The sequence below is a fragment of the Pongo abelii genome, chromosome 3, assembly GCF_028885655.2.
Source record: "Pongo abelii isolate AG06213 chromosome 3, NHGRI_mPonAbe1-v2.0_pri, whole genome shotgun sequence".
Classification (NCBI taxonomy): Eukaryota; Metazoa; Chordata; class Mammalia; order Primates; family Hominidae; genus Pongo; species Pongo abelii.
Window position 1 is genome coordinate 38,783,716 of NC_071988.2, and position 16,467 is coordinate 38,800,182.

General features: G+C 45.1%; 1 protein-coding gene across 1 annotated transcript in view; it reads left to right on the forward strand.

The window, feature by feature from the left end:
* The window catches only part of KLB (klotho beta), a 46,491-nt gene that overhangs the window by 25,074 nt on the left and 4,950 nt on the right, over positions 1–16,467 (forward strand). Inside the window, exons 2-4 of the mRNA XM_003776442.4 lie at positions 2,454–2,964; positions 5,981–6,249; positions 14,512–15,655. Of these exons, the coding sequence (XP_003776490.2) occupies positions 2,454–2,964; positions 5,981–6,249; positions 14,512–15,655 (1,924 nt within the window). The remainder of the gene's footprint in view (positions 1–2,453; positions 2,965–5,980; positions 6,250–14,511; positions 15,656–16,467) is intronic.

Sequence of the window (16,467 nt, forward strand, 5' to 3'; positions counted from 1 at the left end):
ACTTTCCCCATCTAACAGGGTTTATGGAATATTTTCAGGGTCCACAGGATCGATCTGGTTTGAATCCATTGTTCATATCTGGTTGTCTCTGACCTACATAAAAGGCAGTTTCAGACAGTTTATCCTGATATAAAATATCTCCAGTGAGCAAAAGAAAAGCTAAGGAACAAAACTGAAAGCAGGCCCTGTGTGCTAAAGATAATGAGTCTGTGCATTCGTTTTAGAAACACGCAAATAGTGGGGGCCGGGTGCGATGGCTCACGCCTGTAATCCCAGCACTTTGGGAGGCCGAGGCGGGTGGATCACCTGAGGTCAGGAGTTCGAGACCAGCCTGGCCAACATGGTGGAGCCCCATCTCTACTAAAAATACAAAAATTAACTGGGCGTGGTGGCACTCACCTGTAGTCTCAACTACTGGGGAGGCTGAGGTGGGAGGATCACTTGAACCTGAGAGGTGGAGGTTGAGTGAGCTGAGATGGTGCCACTGCATTCCAGCCTGGGTGACAGAGCAAGACTCTGTCTCAAAGAAAAAAAAAAAAACTCAAATAATGGAGAAATTGAGAGACCAGGGAAGAGATGTCAAAAGACAAGCAAGTCAAATGCTGAGGGGAAAGAGACTGGCTATGACACAGATGAAGGACAATTCCACAGCTAACTGGGACACAGAAGTGGCCTTGGCATTTAACTGGCATGGAGTCCTTAATGTTTGCTCCTTCAGCTGTGGCTGTGACTGTTAACTGAGCCATGGCTTCTGACTTTTACTTTTTTTTAAATTTAATGCCATATTTTATGCCATTTTATGTTTCTCTTTCACATGCTGCATCCTTATTTTCCTGATAAGAAACTTTCTGAGGGTAAGTTCCTGTGCCATCTATCTCAGTCTCTCAGCCCAGGACAAGCCAGGCATGGAAGTAAGTGCTCAGGAAGTATCTATCATATTAAATGGACCAGAAACCCATCACGAGGCTGTGTTGTAAGAGAGCTCAACTGGAAATGCAAACTCCAGGAAGACCAATAATAATAACATCCACCTTTTGGCAGTACCTCCTACATGCTCTATTCTATGCTACATATTTCATGCATATATTAGCTCTAAATCTGACAACAACCTTACAGAGGATTTTTTTTTTTTTTTTTTTGAGACAGAGTTTTGTTCTTGTCACCCAGGCTGGAGTGCAGTGGCACAATCTCTGCTCACCGCAACCTCTGCCTCCCGGGTTCAAGCGATTATCCTGCCTCAGCCTCCCAAGTAGCTGGGATTACAGGTGCCTGCCACCATGCCCAACTAAGTTTTGTATTTTTAGTAGACATGGGGTTTCACCACATTGGCCAGGCTGGTCTCGAACTCCTGACCTCAGGTGATCCGCCTACCTCGGCCTTTCAAAATGCTGGGATTATAGGCATGAGCCACCGCGCCTGGTGGATATTGTTGTTATTAACCTCATTCTACAACTGAGGATACTAAGAGATTTCAGAAAGTTTAAGTGACTTGCCTAAGGTTACACAATAAGTACGTGAACTTCAAGCCTAGGTGTGCTGACCCCAAAGCTTACACTCTTTCCATTGGTCTTCTGCTGTAGGCAGTGCCTACCACCCTTTAATAATCATAGCAATAATAGCTAAGGCTTATATAGAGCTTACTCTGTGCCAGGCATGATTCTAAAGCAGTTTGCGCAGGTTAATTCACTCAATTCTCACAACATCCCTAGGAGGTGGGCTCTATTGTTACTCATTTATAGGATTCAGGGCCTGTGTTGTCCTGGACTTCTAAATTAGGACCAAAGGGAGACTCTGTAGAATGGTGAAAGATAGCTGCTCTGGGCCGGGCACGATGGCTCATGCCTGTAATCCCAACACTTTGGGAGGCCAAGGAAGGTGGATCACCTGAGGTCAGGAGTTCCAGACCAGTCTGACCATTATGGTGAAACCCTGTCTCTACTGAAAATACAAAAATTAGTCAAGTGTCGTGGTGTGCACCTGTAATCTCAGCTACTCAGGAAGCTGAGACAGGAGAACTGCTTGAACCTGGGAGGCGGAGGTCGCAGTGAGCTGAGATCATGCCACTACACTCCAGCCTAAGCGACAGAGGGAGACTCCGTCTCAAAAAAAAATAAAAATAAAAAAATAAAAAATCATTGCTCTGTATCTTCTTATGTAGAGGAGGAAACCCTACACCCTACCCCAAGAGGGCCCAGGAAGGGAGCCACGCAGAGGGGAAATAAGAGCCTAGACTAGGCTTTCTGCCAGCCTCCAGCTCTCCTGCAGCAGAAGTTTTAGGTTGGAAGCACTAGGGGCATAGAGAACAGACTTTGAGGTCATCAGGGCTCCCTGGCAGCTTTCCCCTGAATCACTGTATGCTGCATTAATTTTATCCAAGAAAAGACCATTTACCAGCCATGTTATAGCCCTTGTAAGTGAGGACAACAAAGATTAATAACATTTTCTTCTTTTAGGCTCACTCGAAAGTTTGGCATAACTACAACACACATTTCCGCCCACATCAGAAGGGTTGGTTATCGATCACATTGGGATCTCATTGGATTGAGCCAAACCGGTCAGAAAACACGATGGATATATTCAAATGTCAACAATCCATGGTTTCTGTGCTTGGATGGTTTGCCAACCCTATCCATGGGGATGGCGACTATCCAGAGGGGATGAGAAAGAAGTTGCTCTCCGTTCTACCCATTTTCTCTGAAGCAGAGAAGAATGAGATGAGAGGCACAGCTGATTTCTTTGCCTTTTCTTTTGGACCCAACAACTTCAAGCCCCTAAACACCATGGCTAAAATGGGACAAAATGTTTCGCTCAATTTAAGAGAAGTGTTGAACTGGATTAAACTGGAATACAACAACCCTCGAATCTTGATTGCTGAGAATGGCTGGTTCACAGACAGTCGTGTGAAAACAGAAGACACCACGGCCATCTACATGATGAAGAATTTCCTCAGCCAGGTGCTTCAAGGTTGGTTGTACACTTGCTTAATTTTTTAAAAATTCTAAAAACTTACAGGATATTTAAAATCACCTTTGAATATGTAACTATTATTGTTGGGCTTTTTTTTTTTTTTTTTGAAACGGAGTTTCTCTCTGTCTCCCAGGCTGAAGTGCAGTGGCACCATCTTGGCTCACTGCAACCTCCGCCTCCCGGGTTCAAGTGATTCTCCTGCCTCAGCCTCCCAGGTAGCTGGGATTACAGGTGTCCACCACCACGCCCAGCTAATTTTTGTATTTTTAGTAGAGACAGGGTCTCACCATGTTGGCCAGGCTGGTCTCAAACTCCTGACCTTAAGTGATCCGCCCGCCTCAGCCTCCCGAAGTGCTGGGATTACAGGCATGAGCCACCATGCCCAGCCTGGCCTTTTGTATTATCCAATTTTTTTTTTTTTAAATGGAGCCACTCTGTGGCCCAGGCTGGAGTGCAACAGTGCAATCTTGGCTCACTGCAACCTCTGCCTCCCGGGTTCAAGCAATTCTCCTGCTTCAGCCTCCTGAGTAGCTGGGATTACAGGTGCGTGCCACCACACCCAGCTAATTTTTTATATTTTGGTAGAGATGGAGTTTCATCATGTTGGCCAGGCTGGTCTCGAGCTCCTGACCTCAAGTGATCCACCTGCCTCGGCCTCCCAAAGCGCTGGGATTACAGGCATGAGCCACCGCACCCAGCCTGAAATTTTTTTTTCTTTACTTTTTGAAACGGAATTTCACTCTTGTTTCCCAGGCTGGAGTGCAGTGGCGCAATCTCAGCTCGCTGCAACCTCCACCTCCAAGGTTCAAGCAATTCGTCTGCCTCAGCCTCCCGAGTAGCTGGGATTACAGGTGTCTGCCACCACTCCCGGCTAAGTTTTGTATTTTTAGTAGAGACGGGGGTTCACCATGTTGACCAGGCTGGTCTCGAACTCCTGACCTCAGGTGATCCACCTGCCTCAGCCTCCCAAAGTGCCAGGATTACAGGCATGAGCCACCACACCCAGCCATTGTATTGTTCAATGTTGACAGCACTTTTTTATGTTGTTCCCATGTCCTTTTTTAAATAAAAGTTTGAGAACAGAATCCTTTCAGACTAGGGCTACATCCTTAATTGGCAAGAAGATGCTGTTTCATTCTTTATAAAGGACACAGTGCTAAAAGAGGTATGCTTAAAGTTTCCTAACAGTAGTACTTTATTCTAAGATGTTGAAAGCTTTTCTGGAAATTGTGATCTTTATACTCTATTACATGACGGTATGATGAAAAGGTCTGAAGACAAAATGAGTTGTTTCTATTGCTCCCAGAGACTTTTGGCCCCCACTTAGCCCCTCACTCCTCTATTACTCAAGTAGTGACATCTACAGGTGGCTGATAGAAACAACGGAGCAGAAGACAAGCTGAGGTTACGATGGTTCTGTTCCCTGGAGTTGGGCTCTATTTCACTCTCATATTAAGGGATTCTCTGTGGATCTTTCTAAAATTCTGTTGCTCTCTTTAGATGTCACAAGCCAGGAAGAAAATCCCAGGTGCTGCTGGAGAGAGCCTTCAGGGAGGGTCCTGAGGGAGAGCAAGACCCTGCTGCCCAAGTTGCAGGAAGGAACAGCATGGAACCGAGCCACGCCCAGCTACGGGCCATGCACATGGGGGCCAAAGCTCTGCCTACAGGGTCTGGGTCAAACGCTATGCTCTTGGGCAGAAGGGGTGTCCATTCCCCAGGTGTTACCATTCCACCTCTCCTTAGGACCCTACAACAGCTATAGACTAGAACCAGGGCCTGTTGAACATATTTATCTTCTTGGAAACTCTTGGCTTGGATTTTCCTCATTTTAGGAAAAGAATGTCAGTGATAAAAATCCCAAAAATGCAGAGATGAGGAGGCATTTCTATGAGAGAAGTGAAATCTTTTAAGAAAGAAAAAAGGATTCAGGGCTAATTTGGGTATTTGTTGTTTGGACTGCTGCTGTTGATTTTTTCTCTCCCTTTTTTTTTTTTTTTTTTTTTTTCTGAGGTAGAGTTTTGCTCTTGTTACCCAGGCTGGAGTGCAATGGTACAATCTTGGCTCACTGCAATCTCCACCTACTGGGTTCAAACGATTCTCCTGCCTCAGCCTCCCGAGTAGCTGGGATTACAGGTGCCTGCCACCATCCTCAGCTTATTTTTGTATTTTTAGTAGAGACAAGGCTTCACTATGTTGCCCAGGCTGGTCTTGAACTCCTGATCTCAGGTGATCCAGCCACCTCTGTCTCCCAAAGTGCTGGGATTACAGGCATGAGCCACTGTGCCCTGCCTGTTGATTTTCATATTTCATTTTTACACAATTCCTACAAGTTACTGAATCAGAGTTTTAAAGCTAGAAAGGTCCTTAGAGATCCTATTTTCCAATCTTTTTTGTTTACAAATGAGGAAACTGAGGCCAAGAAACTTGCCCAATAGCATGCTCCCTGGAGCATAGCAGGGTAAGCTCCTCAGCCCCCTGCTCTTTAGCCTAGCCAGTTCCCATTCTCTTACATCACTTTTCTTCTTTTACCTCCTTATGTCTACATTCATTTATGTTAAAAAAAAAAAAAAAGCAGCTTTTTTTTTTAACTCCTTGAAGGATAGTTTCCTAGAATTAATAGCTTATCCACAAATAAGAACCAACTCAAACTTGAAATAAGAAACTCTTGGTCATGAGCACACATATGCATTGGTCCCAAAGAGTTCTGGAAATTACCATGCCCTCTGACACAGATTTGCACACCAAGTCTCAGGAGTATTTAAGGTGTGATCCTTTAACTATGACATACACTTGTTCCAAGCGGGAGTTGGGGGATAAGGAGATACCAATCTGGATGAAAATAATTGCCACTTTTGAAGTATAAACATGAATTTTCTCTTTGATACAGCAGACCTGAAAATTAGGGGAAAGGTTCGTTTTACAATATGCTGTCCTCTGGCATGTTAGTGAAATTGTAAACACGAACTAGAATGTTTAGGCCTCTGAACATCTCTGCTTTCTCTTCTCTGTGCAGCAATAAGGTTAGATGAAATACGAGTGTTTGGTTATACTGCCTGGTCTCTCCTGGATGGCTTTGAATGGCAGGATGCTTACACCATCCGCCGAGGATTATTTTATGTGGATTTTAACAGTAAACAGAAAGAGCGGAAACCTAAGTCTTCGGCACTCTACTACAAACAGATCATACGAGAAAATGGTTTTTCTTTAAAAGAATCCATGCCAGATGTGCAGGGCCAGTTTCCCTGTGACTTCTCCTGGGGTGTCACTGAATCTGTTCTTAAGGTAAGTGGTTACTTCCAAATTAACCATACACTGGGAAAAACAGCACACACTATTTCATTTACTCAATGACAGCTAAGAGATAGCTGTCAGACAATATCAAATACTACAATTGTATGGAGGTTATGAAGGAGAGCTAGGGAAAGAGAAGGGAGAAAAAGAAGGCAATAAATGCTGAGAGCCTTTCATGGGCCAGAACTCATAATTGGTGATGGAGAGGTGAAGAGGCTGCCCTCAAGGAGCATACAGTATAGAGGGAACTTACTGTCATTTCTGTGTCAGGTTTTTGTTATAATAGTAATGTCAAAATGATAGGAAATTTGTTTTCAGATTTTTGTTCTGCCAAAAGCAAATTATTAGCAGCACCTTGTTTAACTGATTCTTGCTGTTTCACAGAGTTGGGTAATTTGCCTTCTGAGGTCTCTATATCCCAGTGAAGCCTCCCCACATGTCTCATTCCTCACCACCTTAAGCTGTCCTCAAAAGTCACCTTCTCCATAAGGCTTCCCTCCACTCCAAAAACCATCCTCCTATCACCTCTCTTCCTCTTTTCCTGCTTTTCTATAGCGTACTCGCCACCACCTGACATGCTATGTGCTTTCCACATTTTCCATACTTATCACCCGTCTTCCCCTACTAGAATGCAAGCTGCATGACAGCAGAAATGTCTGAGGCTTTGATGCCTGCTATATGCCTCACTAGGGCAGTGCTGGGCACATGGCAGGTGCTCATCTTTTAGAACCAGCTGAATGAATGAGATCACCTTTTAGTTGTTATTATTTTAGCTATGCTACCTGGAAATCAAGAAATCATCTTTTAGAGCCAGGTGAGACCTTAGAGACCTCCCGTTCCAAATCCTTCATTTTACGGGGGGGAGGAAAGTGAGACCTATCAACTTGCTAACAACTGCCAGCAGAACTGTTAACATACTGTCTTCAAGCTTCCAGATGCACAGTGATTTAACTGCTCTATGTATGCACATTCTCTCTACTTCATCTTTTTTTTTTTTGAGACAGGATCTTGCTCTGTCACCCAGACTGGAGTGCAGTGGCACAATCACAGTTCACTGTAGCCTCAATCTCCTGGCCTCAAGTGATCGTCCCACCTCAACCTTGAACTAGGACTACAGGTTCACACCACTATGCCCAGCTAATTTTTTGATTTTTTTTGTACAGACAGAGTCTTACTATGTTGCCCAGACTGGTCTAGAACTCCTGGGCTCAAACAAACATCCTGCCTCAGCCTCCCAAAGTACTGGGGTTATGGGTGCAAGCCACTGCATCCAACCTACTTAATCTTAAAACCCTCATCTTACAGGCAAGGCAACTGAAGTTTAGGGGTGTTACATAACTTGCCCAAGTTACCTAGGTCTGTCTCCCAACCACTATGCTTTAAGATTTCACAATACCACACCACATTATTGCATTGTTTTTTGTTGTTGTTTTTGTTTTGTTTTGTTTTGTTTGAGACAGAGTCTCGCTCCGTTGCCCAGGCTGGAGTGCAGTGGCGCGATTTTGGCTCACTGCAACCTCTGCCTCCCCAGTTCAAACGATTCTCCTGCCTCAGCCTCCCAAGTAGCTGGGATTACAGGCACCTGCCACCATGCCTGGCAAATTTTTCTTTTTTTTTTTTTTGGAGACAGAGTTTCATTCTTGTTGCTTGTCACCCAGGCTGGAGTGCAATGGCGCGACCTTGGCTCACTGCAACCTTTGCCTCCTGGGTTCAAGCAATTGTCCTGTCTCAGCCTCTCAAGTAGCTGGGATTACAGGCGTGTGCCACCACTCCTGGCTAATTTTTGTATTATTAGTAGAGACGGGTTTCACCATGTTGGCCAAACTGGCCTCGAACTTCTGACCTCAGGTTATCCACCCACCCTGTCCTCCCAAAGTGCTGGGATTACAGGCATGAGCCACCGCGCCCAGCCAAACTTTTGTATTTTTAGTAGAAACAGGGTTTCACCAAGTTGGCCAGGCTGGTCTTGAACTCCTGACCTTGGTGATCTATCTGCCTCGGCCTTCCAAAGTGCTGGGATTACAGGTGTGGGCCACCATACCCAGCTTTTTGTTTTGTCTTTCTTCTTTTCTTTTTTCTCTTCTTTTCTTTTCTTTTTTGAGACAGAGTCTTACTGTGTTGCCCAGGCTGGTATACAGTGGTGTGATCTCGGCTCACTGCAACCTCTGCCTCCTGGATTCAAGCAATTCTCCTGCCTCAGCCTCCCAAGTAGCTGGGATTACAGGTGCCCACCACCACGCCCAGCTAATTTTTGTATTTTTAGTAGAGATGGGGTTTCACTATGTTGGCCAGGCTGGTCTTGAACATCTTGACCTCAAGTGATCTGCCTGCCTCAGTCTCCCAAAGTGCTGGGATTACAGGTGTGCTCAGACATGCCTGTATTCTATTAATAGAAGCATATGGAAAGACAAGATGTACAAGGATTGAGACGAGACAAAAGGGTTCAAACCATGAATTAGCAAAGTTCTCAGGTTATGAATCTCAACCCCTGTGGATATTTACTTATATTTATATAGTTATTTATTTTTGAGACAGAGTTTTGCTTTGTTGCCTGGATCACTGCAACCTCCGCCTCCTGCGTTCATGCAATTCCCGTGTCTCAGCCTCCTGAGTAGCTGGGATTACAGGCGCCTGCCACCCTGCCCAGCTGATTTTTTGTATTTTAGTAGGGACAGGGCTTCACTATGTTGCCCAGGCTGGTCTCAAACTCCTGAGCTTAGGCAATCTGCCTGTCTCGGCCTCCCAAAGTGTTAGGATTACAGGTGTTAGCCACCGTGCCCAGCTGTGAATATTTATTTATTTGAAATAGAGTCTCACTCTCTTCCAGGCTGGAGTGCAGTGGCGTGATCTCAGCTCACTGCAGTCTGCCTCCTGAATTCAAGCGATTCTCCTGCCTCTGCCTCCAAAGTAGCTGGGATTACAGGTGCCTGCCACCATGCCCAGCTAATTTTTGTATTTTTAGTAGAGATGGGGTTTCACTATGTTGGCCAGACTGGTCTCGAACTCTTGGCCTCAAGCAATCTGTCTGCCTTAGACTCCCAAAGTGCTGGGATTACGGGTGTGAGGCACTGCACCCAGCTCCCTGTGGATATTTAAACAAGACTTTAGCAAGAGCTCAGGGTGATTAAAGGGGGAAGGTATAGAGAGCAGAATAAACAGTGTCTCATCTTCAGCTTGTGTCCCCTCCAGAGCCAGTTCCTACCTCTTCCTTCACATGGCAGAGGCAGGAGAGTTCAATACTATTCATATTCAAATTTTGCTAAGTGCTCCAAAAATGTCTTTTTCCCTATCACTGTAATTGGGTTTATATTTTTCAAAATTCCAGACCTAGCAAAGACCCCAGGAGATATAAGAGTTTCTTTGCCCGCCTGTATGGGAGACCCAACCTACAAGTTCCTGCTTCAGTTAAAACCCACCTGTTCCTCAGATACTGTGAATGTCTGCCCTTTCTACATTTCAGAGCAAGAATTGATCATGGGGTCAGGAAAAGCAGTTCTGTGATCTGTCAGGTCTGGGTTTCATGCTCATCTCTGGAGCCCAGCAAGGAGCCAGATTCACTTGAACCACTTGGATTAAGAATGAGGATAAGGCTGATCCGAGTGTGGTGGTGTTTACAACTTATTGGTTACAACCAGTTACAGATTTCTGTTCCTTCTCTACTCCCACTGCTTGATTTGGCTAGCCTAAACATAAATAAATAAATAAATAAATAAATAAATAAATAAATAAACAAATAAATAAATAAGGATGAATGGTTTGCCAAGAAAAATTATGGTGCTTTTTGAAAAATCAGCCAATAAATATACGGATAGACACTGCGTATGCAGAAAACTAGATGTCCTCTATAGGGAGACTGACAACATTAAAGTAATACTTAAAAAATATTACTAAGCCAGACTGGGCATGGTGACTCACTCCTGTAATCCCAGCACTTTGGGAGGCCGAGGTGGGAGGATCACTCCAGCTCAGGAGTTTGAGACCAGCCTGACCATTATGGCAAAACCCTGTCTCTACAAAAAAAAACTGGGTGTGGTGACGTGGGCCTGTAATTCCATCTATAATTCCATCTACTCAGGAGGCTGAGGCAGGAAAATCGCTTGAGCCCGGGAGGAAGGTTGCAGTGAGCCGTGATCATGCCACAGCACTCCAGCCTGGGCAACAGAGCTGTCTCAAAAAAAAAAATTACTAAGCCTAACTTTGCACATTTCTATCTTATTTTCCCTAGCCTCTTAGCATTCTTTTCTCCTCTAACATTTTATTTTGAAAAATTTCAAACATACAATAGAAATGCATATTCCCTTCATCAAGACTGACTGTTAACTTGCTGCCATATTTGTTTCAACTCTGCCTCTCTCCTTTTTTTTTTTTTTTTTTTTTTTTTTTTTTTGAGACAGAGCCTTGCTCTGTCACCCAAGCTGGAGTGCAATGGCGCGATCCCGGCTTACTGTAACCTCTGCCTCCCAGGATCAAGAGATTCTCCTGCCTCAGCCTTCCAAGTAGCTGGGATTACAGGTGCCCCCCACCACGCCCAGCTAATTTTTTGTATTTTTAGTAGAGACAGGGTTTCACTATTTTGGCCAGGCTGCTCTCGAACTCCTGACCTCGTGATCCACCCACCTCAGCCTCACAAAGTGCTGGGATTACAGGCGTGAGCCACTGCACCCGGCCTCTGCCTCTCTCTTTTATAAACTTTTGATAAATTGCGGACATCATTACACTCCACCCCAAAATATCTCAGCATGTATCTCCTAAGAACAAGGACATTCTTATGATTCCCAGGAAATTTAACACCGATTCAACGCTATCTAAAATACAATCCATATTCAATTTTTTTAATGTTCCAAAAATGTCCTTTATAGATTAAAAAAATCTTTGATTAAGAATGCAAACAAAGATCAAACGTTGGTTGTCATGTATTGTTAGTTTCCTTTAATTCAGGACAATCACCTCATGGCATTGACCTGTTTGAAGAGTCCAGGCCAACTGCCTGTAGATTTCTCTGGTTGTTCTTCTGAGTCTAATGACTCAGTTAACCATTTCTAGAAATAATACTACATAGATGATGTGCCTTTATATCACATCAGGAGGTAAATGATGTCAATTTGTTTCATTACTGAAGATATTACTGTGGTTGAAGTAGTATCACCAGATTTCTTGGTTAAGGTGGCATTTGTGGCTAGGCACACTTGTTCACTCCTGTAATCCCAGCACTTTGAGAGGCCGATGTGGGTAGATCACTTGAGCCCAGGTGGTTGAGGATGCAGTCTAGTGTGGGCGACAGAGCAAGACCCTGTCCCTCCTCCCTACTCCCCCTAAAAAAAAGAAAAAAGAAAAAAAGGTGATATTTGCCATATGGTAACTTTTCCATTTTTAATTAAGAAGTAATCTGATGCTGGCCAGGCTCGGTGGCTCACATCTGTAAGCCTAAAACTTTGGGAGGCCAAGGCGGGCATATCACCTGAGGTCAGGACCTGTCTGGCCTGTCAGGACCAGCCTGGCCAATGTGGCGAAATCTTGTCTCTACAAAAAAAAAAAAAAAAAAAATTAGCCAGGCAGGGTGGCTTGTAATCCTAGCTACTTGGGAGGCTGAGGCAGAAGAATCACTTGAACCTCAGAGACGGAGGTTGCAGTGAGCCAAGATCACACCATTGCACTCCAGCCTGGGCAACAGAGCGAGACTTTGTCTAAAAAAAAAAAAAAAGAAAAAAGAAGAAATCTGATGTTGATACTTGGGACTCTATGAATATCCTATTCCTCAACAACATTTCACTCCATGGTTTTAATATTCTTTCATGAACCGGGCCGGGCACAATGGCTCACCTGTAATCCCAGCACTTTGGGAGGCCGAGGTGGGCGGATCACCTGAGGTCAGGAGTTCAAGACCAGCCTGGCCAACATGGTGAAGCCCCGTCTCTAATAAAAATACAAAAACTAGCCGGGCATGGTGGCTGGCACCTGTAATCCCAGCTACTCAGGAGGCTGAGGCAGGAGAATCACTTGAACCCGGGGGGCGGAGGTTGCAGTGAGCCAAGATCGCGCCATTGCACTCCAGCCTGGGTGACAAGAACAAAACTCCGTCTCAAACAAACAAACAAACAAAACATTCTTTCATGAACCTTGCCTTAATCATTACTTTGTAGATTGCAAAATGGTAAACTTCTAATCAGATTATTCCCTCTACATTTATTAGCTGGATTCTCTTAAAATTGATGTTTTATAATTCATTGTCACTATGATATTGTTCCTTTTGATGCTCAAATTGTTTCAAATTTAGTCAACGGGACCCCCTCAAGCTGTTTCTGTCTTTTCCACATTTCCCTTTCAGTTTTTAAGCACTTCTTTATTTTCTGGCACAAGATGCCCCACCTTCATCTCATTCTTCTCCTGGAAAAAGCCATTTCTCCAAGGAGTACAACGTTCTTTTGGTGGGGAATAGGATTTTAGAAACAAGCTCTGGGAGCTGGGGTTGGGATTAGGATGCATCATGTTTAACTAGAAAATTAACCTCTTAGCAGATTATTCATACACACTTGCTGAGACTAATGCTTTCTGAAGGTTTTTAACATAAGACATTTTTATTTGATCTTGCCTTGCCCCATAGCAAGACTGCCTTTTATAAACATCCTTTCAATACCATGATGTTCTGAGTTTTCAAAACACTGAAACTGGCCATCTAGGCTAGAAGGATTTTACTCAAATAATTAATTATATACAGATTTAACTTCATGCTCACATGATCAATGTTCTCTTAATGTTCTAGATAACTGGTTGGCAGATGGCAAATGGGCAGTGATATGGTTTTGTAATTAAACTATGAAAGATGACACATGAAAAAACAATTAGAGGGAAAATATTTACCAAAGGTTAATTATAGTTTTTTCCTGGTGTATTTAAATTCTGTCATGAGGGGAAAAAAAGTACTTTAAAACAAGTACATAACTTTTACTTTCCTTTATTAATCTTGAATTTGGAAATGTTTTTCTTAAGGGCTTTTAGTTTAGACTCAAGGGCCTAGCAGGCAATTATTGCCACTAGGGAAAATGAAACCCAAGTCATGACTACATTGTGTTTGCATAGCGCATTAGAGTTCCCAGAGCACCTTCCCAGAGTCACTGAGTCTTCACAGCACACCTGTGAGGTGGGTGAGATTACTCCGTCACTATATAGTTGCCAAGCCTGAGTTTCAAAGGGGCAGAACTAGAACAGGAGTCCAGGGTTCTCTCCTTCGTGGAGAGATACAGAATGAGACACTGTCAGATCCAAGCATCAACCTTGGGAGTTTCTAGGGATAGTCTACTGTCCTTTCCACCCATAACCCAAGCGCCTTGCATAGACAATGTGTCAGCATTCTGTTGGATGAATAAATGCTATGTTCTCACAGGTACATGGGTCAGGGAGACATGATGGATGCAAATGTGATATCACTTGGACTTTTCTTTTTTTTTTTTTGAGATGGAGTTTTTGCTCTTGTTGCCGAGGCTGGAGTGCAATGGCGTGATCTTGGCTCACCGCAACCTCCGCCTCCCGGGTTCAAGCAATTCTCCTGCCTCAGCCTCCAGAGTAGCTGGGATTACAAGCATGCGCCTCCACGCCTGGCTAATTTTGTATTTTTTTTTTTTAGTAGAGACGGTGTTTCTCCATGTTGGTCAGGCTGGTCTCAGACACCCAACTTCAGGTGATCTGCCTGCCTCGGCCTCCCAAAGTGCTAGGATTACAGGCATGAGCCACCAAGCCCAACCTGGATTTTTAAAATAGAAGTTAGAAATTTGCATTCAGCAAATGCAAGGGGTCATTGCCTACCCCATCGCACCAGCCTTTTTAAGGAATTGTGCCTGGAGTCAACTAACCTCCTCTTCTCAGTGAAATCTCTACAATAGGAATTTCAACTTTGTCTTCTATTTATGGCAGGGTTTAGAATCTCTTTTGTAATTGCTTTTAACTGAGTGTACCAAGCCAATTTCCTGATGCATTTGAACAGAATCACATCAAACCCCACCATATATAACCTAGGGTTTAAAGTCAAATGAACTGGAAAATGGCTTCCCAATGTTTTCTCAAACAACTTGTTTTCCAAGCCAGGGCCTGGGTGTGGCTCCTTCTCTGTTTTCTGGTCTCCTTGGGAGATTTCAAGTGCTGGAAGAGGCCTGGCGTGGTGGCCTGTAATCCCAGCACTTTGGGAGGCAGAGGTAGGCAGATCACTTGAGCCTCCGTCTGCCAGCGCATGCTTGACCTGAATGAGCTTGTTTTTCACAGCCCGAGTCTGTGGCTTCGTCCCCACAGTTCAGCGATCCTCACCTGTACGTGTGGAACGCCACTGGCAACAGACTGTTGCACCGAGTGAAAGGGGTGAGGCTGAAAACACGACCTGCTCAATGCACAGATTTTGTAAACATCAAAAAACAACTTGAGATGTTGGCAAGAATGAAAGTCACCCACTACCGGTTTGCTCTGGATTGGGCCTCGGTCCTTCCCACTGGCAACCTGTCCGCGGTGAACCGACAGGCCCTGAGGTACTACAGGTGCGTGGTCAGTGAGGGGCTGAAGCTTGGCATCTCTGCGATGGTCACCCTGTATTATCCGACCCACGCCCACCTAGGCCTCCCCGAGCCTCTGTTGCACGCCGACGGGTGGCTGAACCCATCGACGGCCGAGGCCTTCCAGGCCTACGCTGGGCTGTGCTTCCAGGAGCTGGGGGACCTGGTGAAGCTCTGGATCACCATCAACGAGCCTAACCGGCTAAGTGACATCTACAACCGCTCTGGCAACGACACCTACGGGGCGGCGCACAACCTGCTGGTGGCCCACGCCCTGGCCTGGCGCCTCTACGACCGGCAGTTCAGGCCGTCACAGCGCGGGGCCGTGTCGCTGTCGCTGCACGCGGACTGGGCGGAACCCGCCAACCCCTATGCTGACTCGCACTGGAAGGCGGCCGAGCGCTTCCTGCAGTTCGAGATCGCCTGGTTCGCCGAGCCGCTCTTCAAGACCGGGGACTACCCCGCGGCCATGAGGGAATACATCGCCTCCAAGCACCGACGGGGGCTTTCCAGCTCCGCGCTGCCGCGCCTCACCGAGGCCGAGAGGAGGCTGCTCAAGGGCACGGTCGACTTCTGCGCGCTCAACCACTTCACCACTAGGTTCGTGATGCACGAGCAGCTGGCCGGCAGCCGCTACGACTCGGACAGGGACATCCAGTTTCTGCAGGACATCACCCGCCTGAGCTCCCCCACGCGCCTGGCTGTGATTCCCTGGGGGGTGCGCAAGCTGCTGCGGTGGGTCCGGAGGAACTACGGCGACATGGACATTTACATCACCGCCAGTGGCATCGACGACCAGGCTCTTGAGGACGACCGGCTCCGGAAGTACTACCTAGGGAAGTACCTTCAGGAGGTGCTGAAAGGTAAGGGCGGGGCCCCTTCAGACACAGGGCAGAGCGAGATTCCTGTTACCTGACAAGAACAAAGCATGAGAGCAGCAGGCTGGTGCCTGAGGGCATCCGATTTGTGGCACCCAAGTCCTGTCAACTGAATTTTGTCCTGAAAACTGGCCTATGGGATTTTTGAAATCTTAAAATCATAAAAGTAACACACACCCATTATAGAAAACTGGGCACGTGGAGAAGTTTTTAAAAAATCACCTGAAATCTCACTCCCCAGGATAGTCACTATTTTGGATTACTTATTTTCAGCATGCTTGCTAGGCTTTAAAAAAATGTTTGTGGGTAAATAGGTGTATAAATTTATGGGATGCATGAAATGTTTCAATACAGGCATGCAATGTGAAATAACCACATCATGGTAGCCTAAGCGAGCGAGAGGGAGTGAGTGGGTAAAACCAACTGTGATTCCTGGGCTGTACCAAGAGCACATCTGAGGTTCACTATCAGGCCAAATAGGCAACATTTTTCTGCTTGTGACTCTAAACGAAAGTGACAACCTTCATTGCTCTGCTCCTTAAATTTGCTTTTTCCTCCAAGAGTTTTTGGATTATTTATGGATCAAGTTTCACTACAAATTTCTTTTAGACTTAAATTATACATATTTTCCACCTTTTCCTTTACATAGATCATAAAAGAATAAATGTCAAAAAAAAAAACCCTCTAATAAAAATCACTACCTTTATTATGGGCATAATTTTAGCTTGTTTCAATGAAAACTAAATTCTTCTTCAAAGATATTTCAGTCCATTTGTGATTAATGTTAATTTCTGATC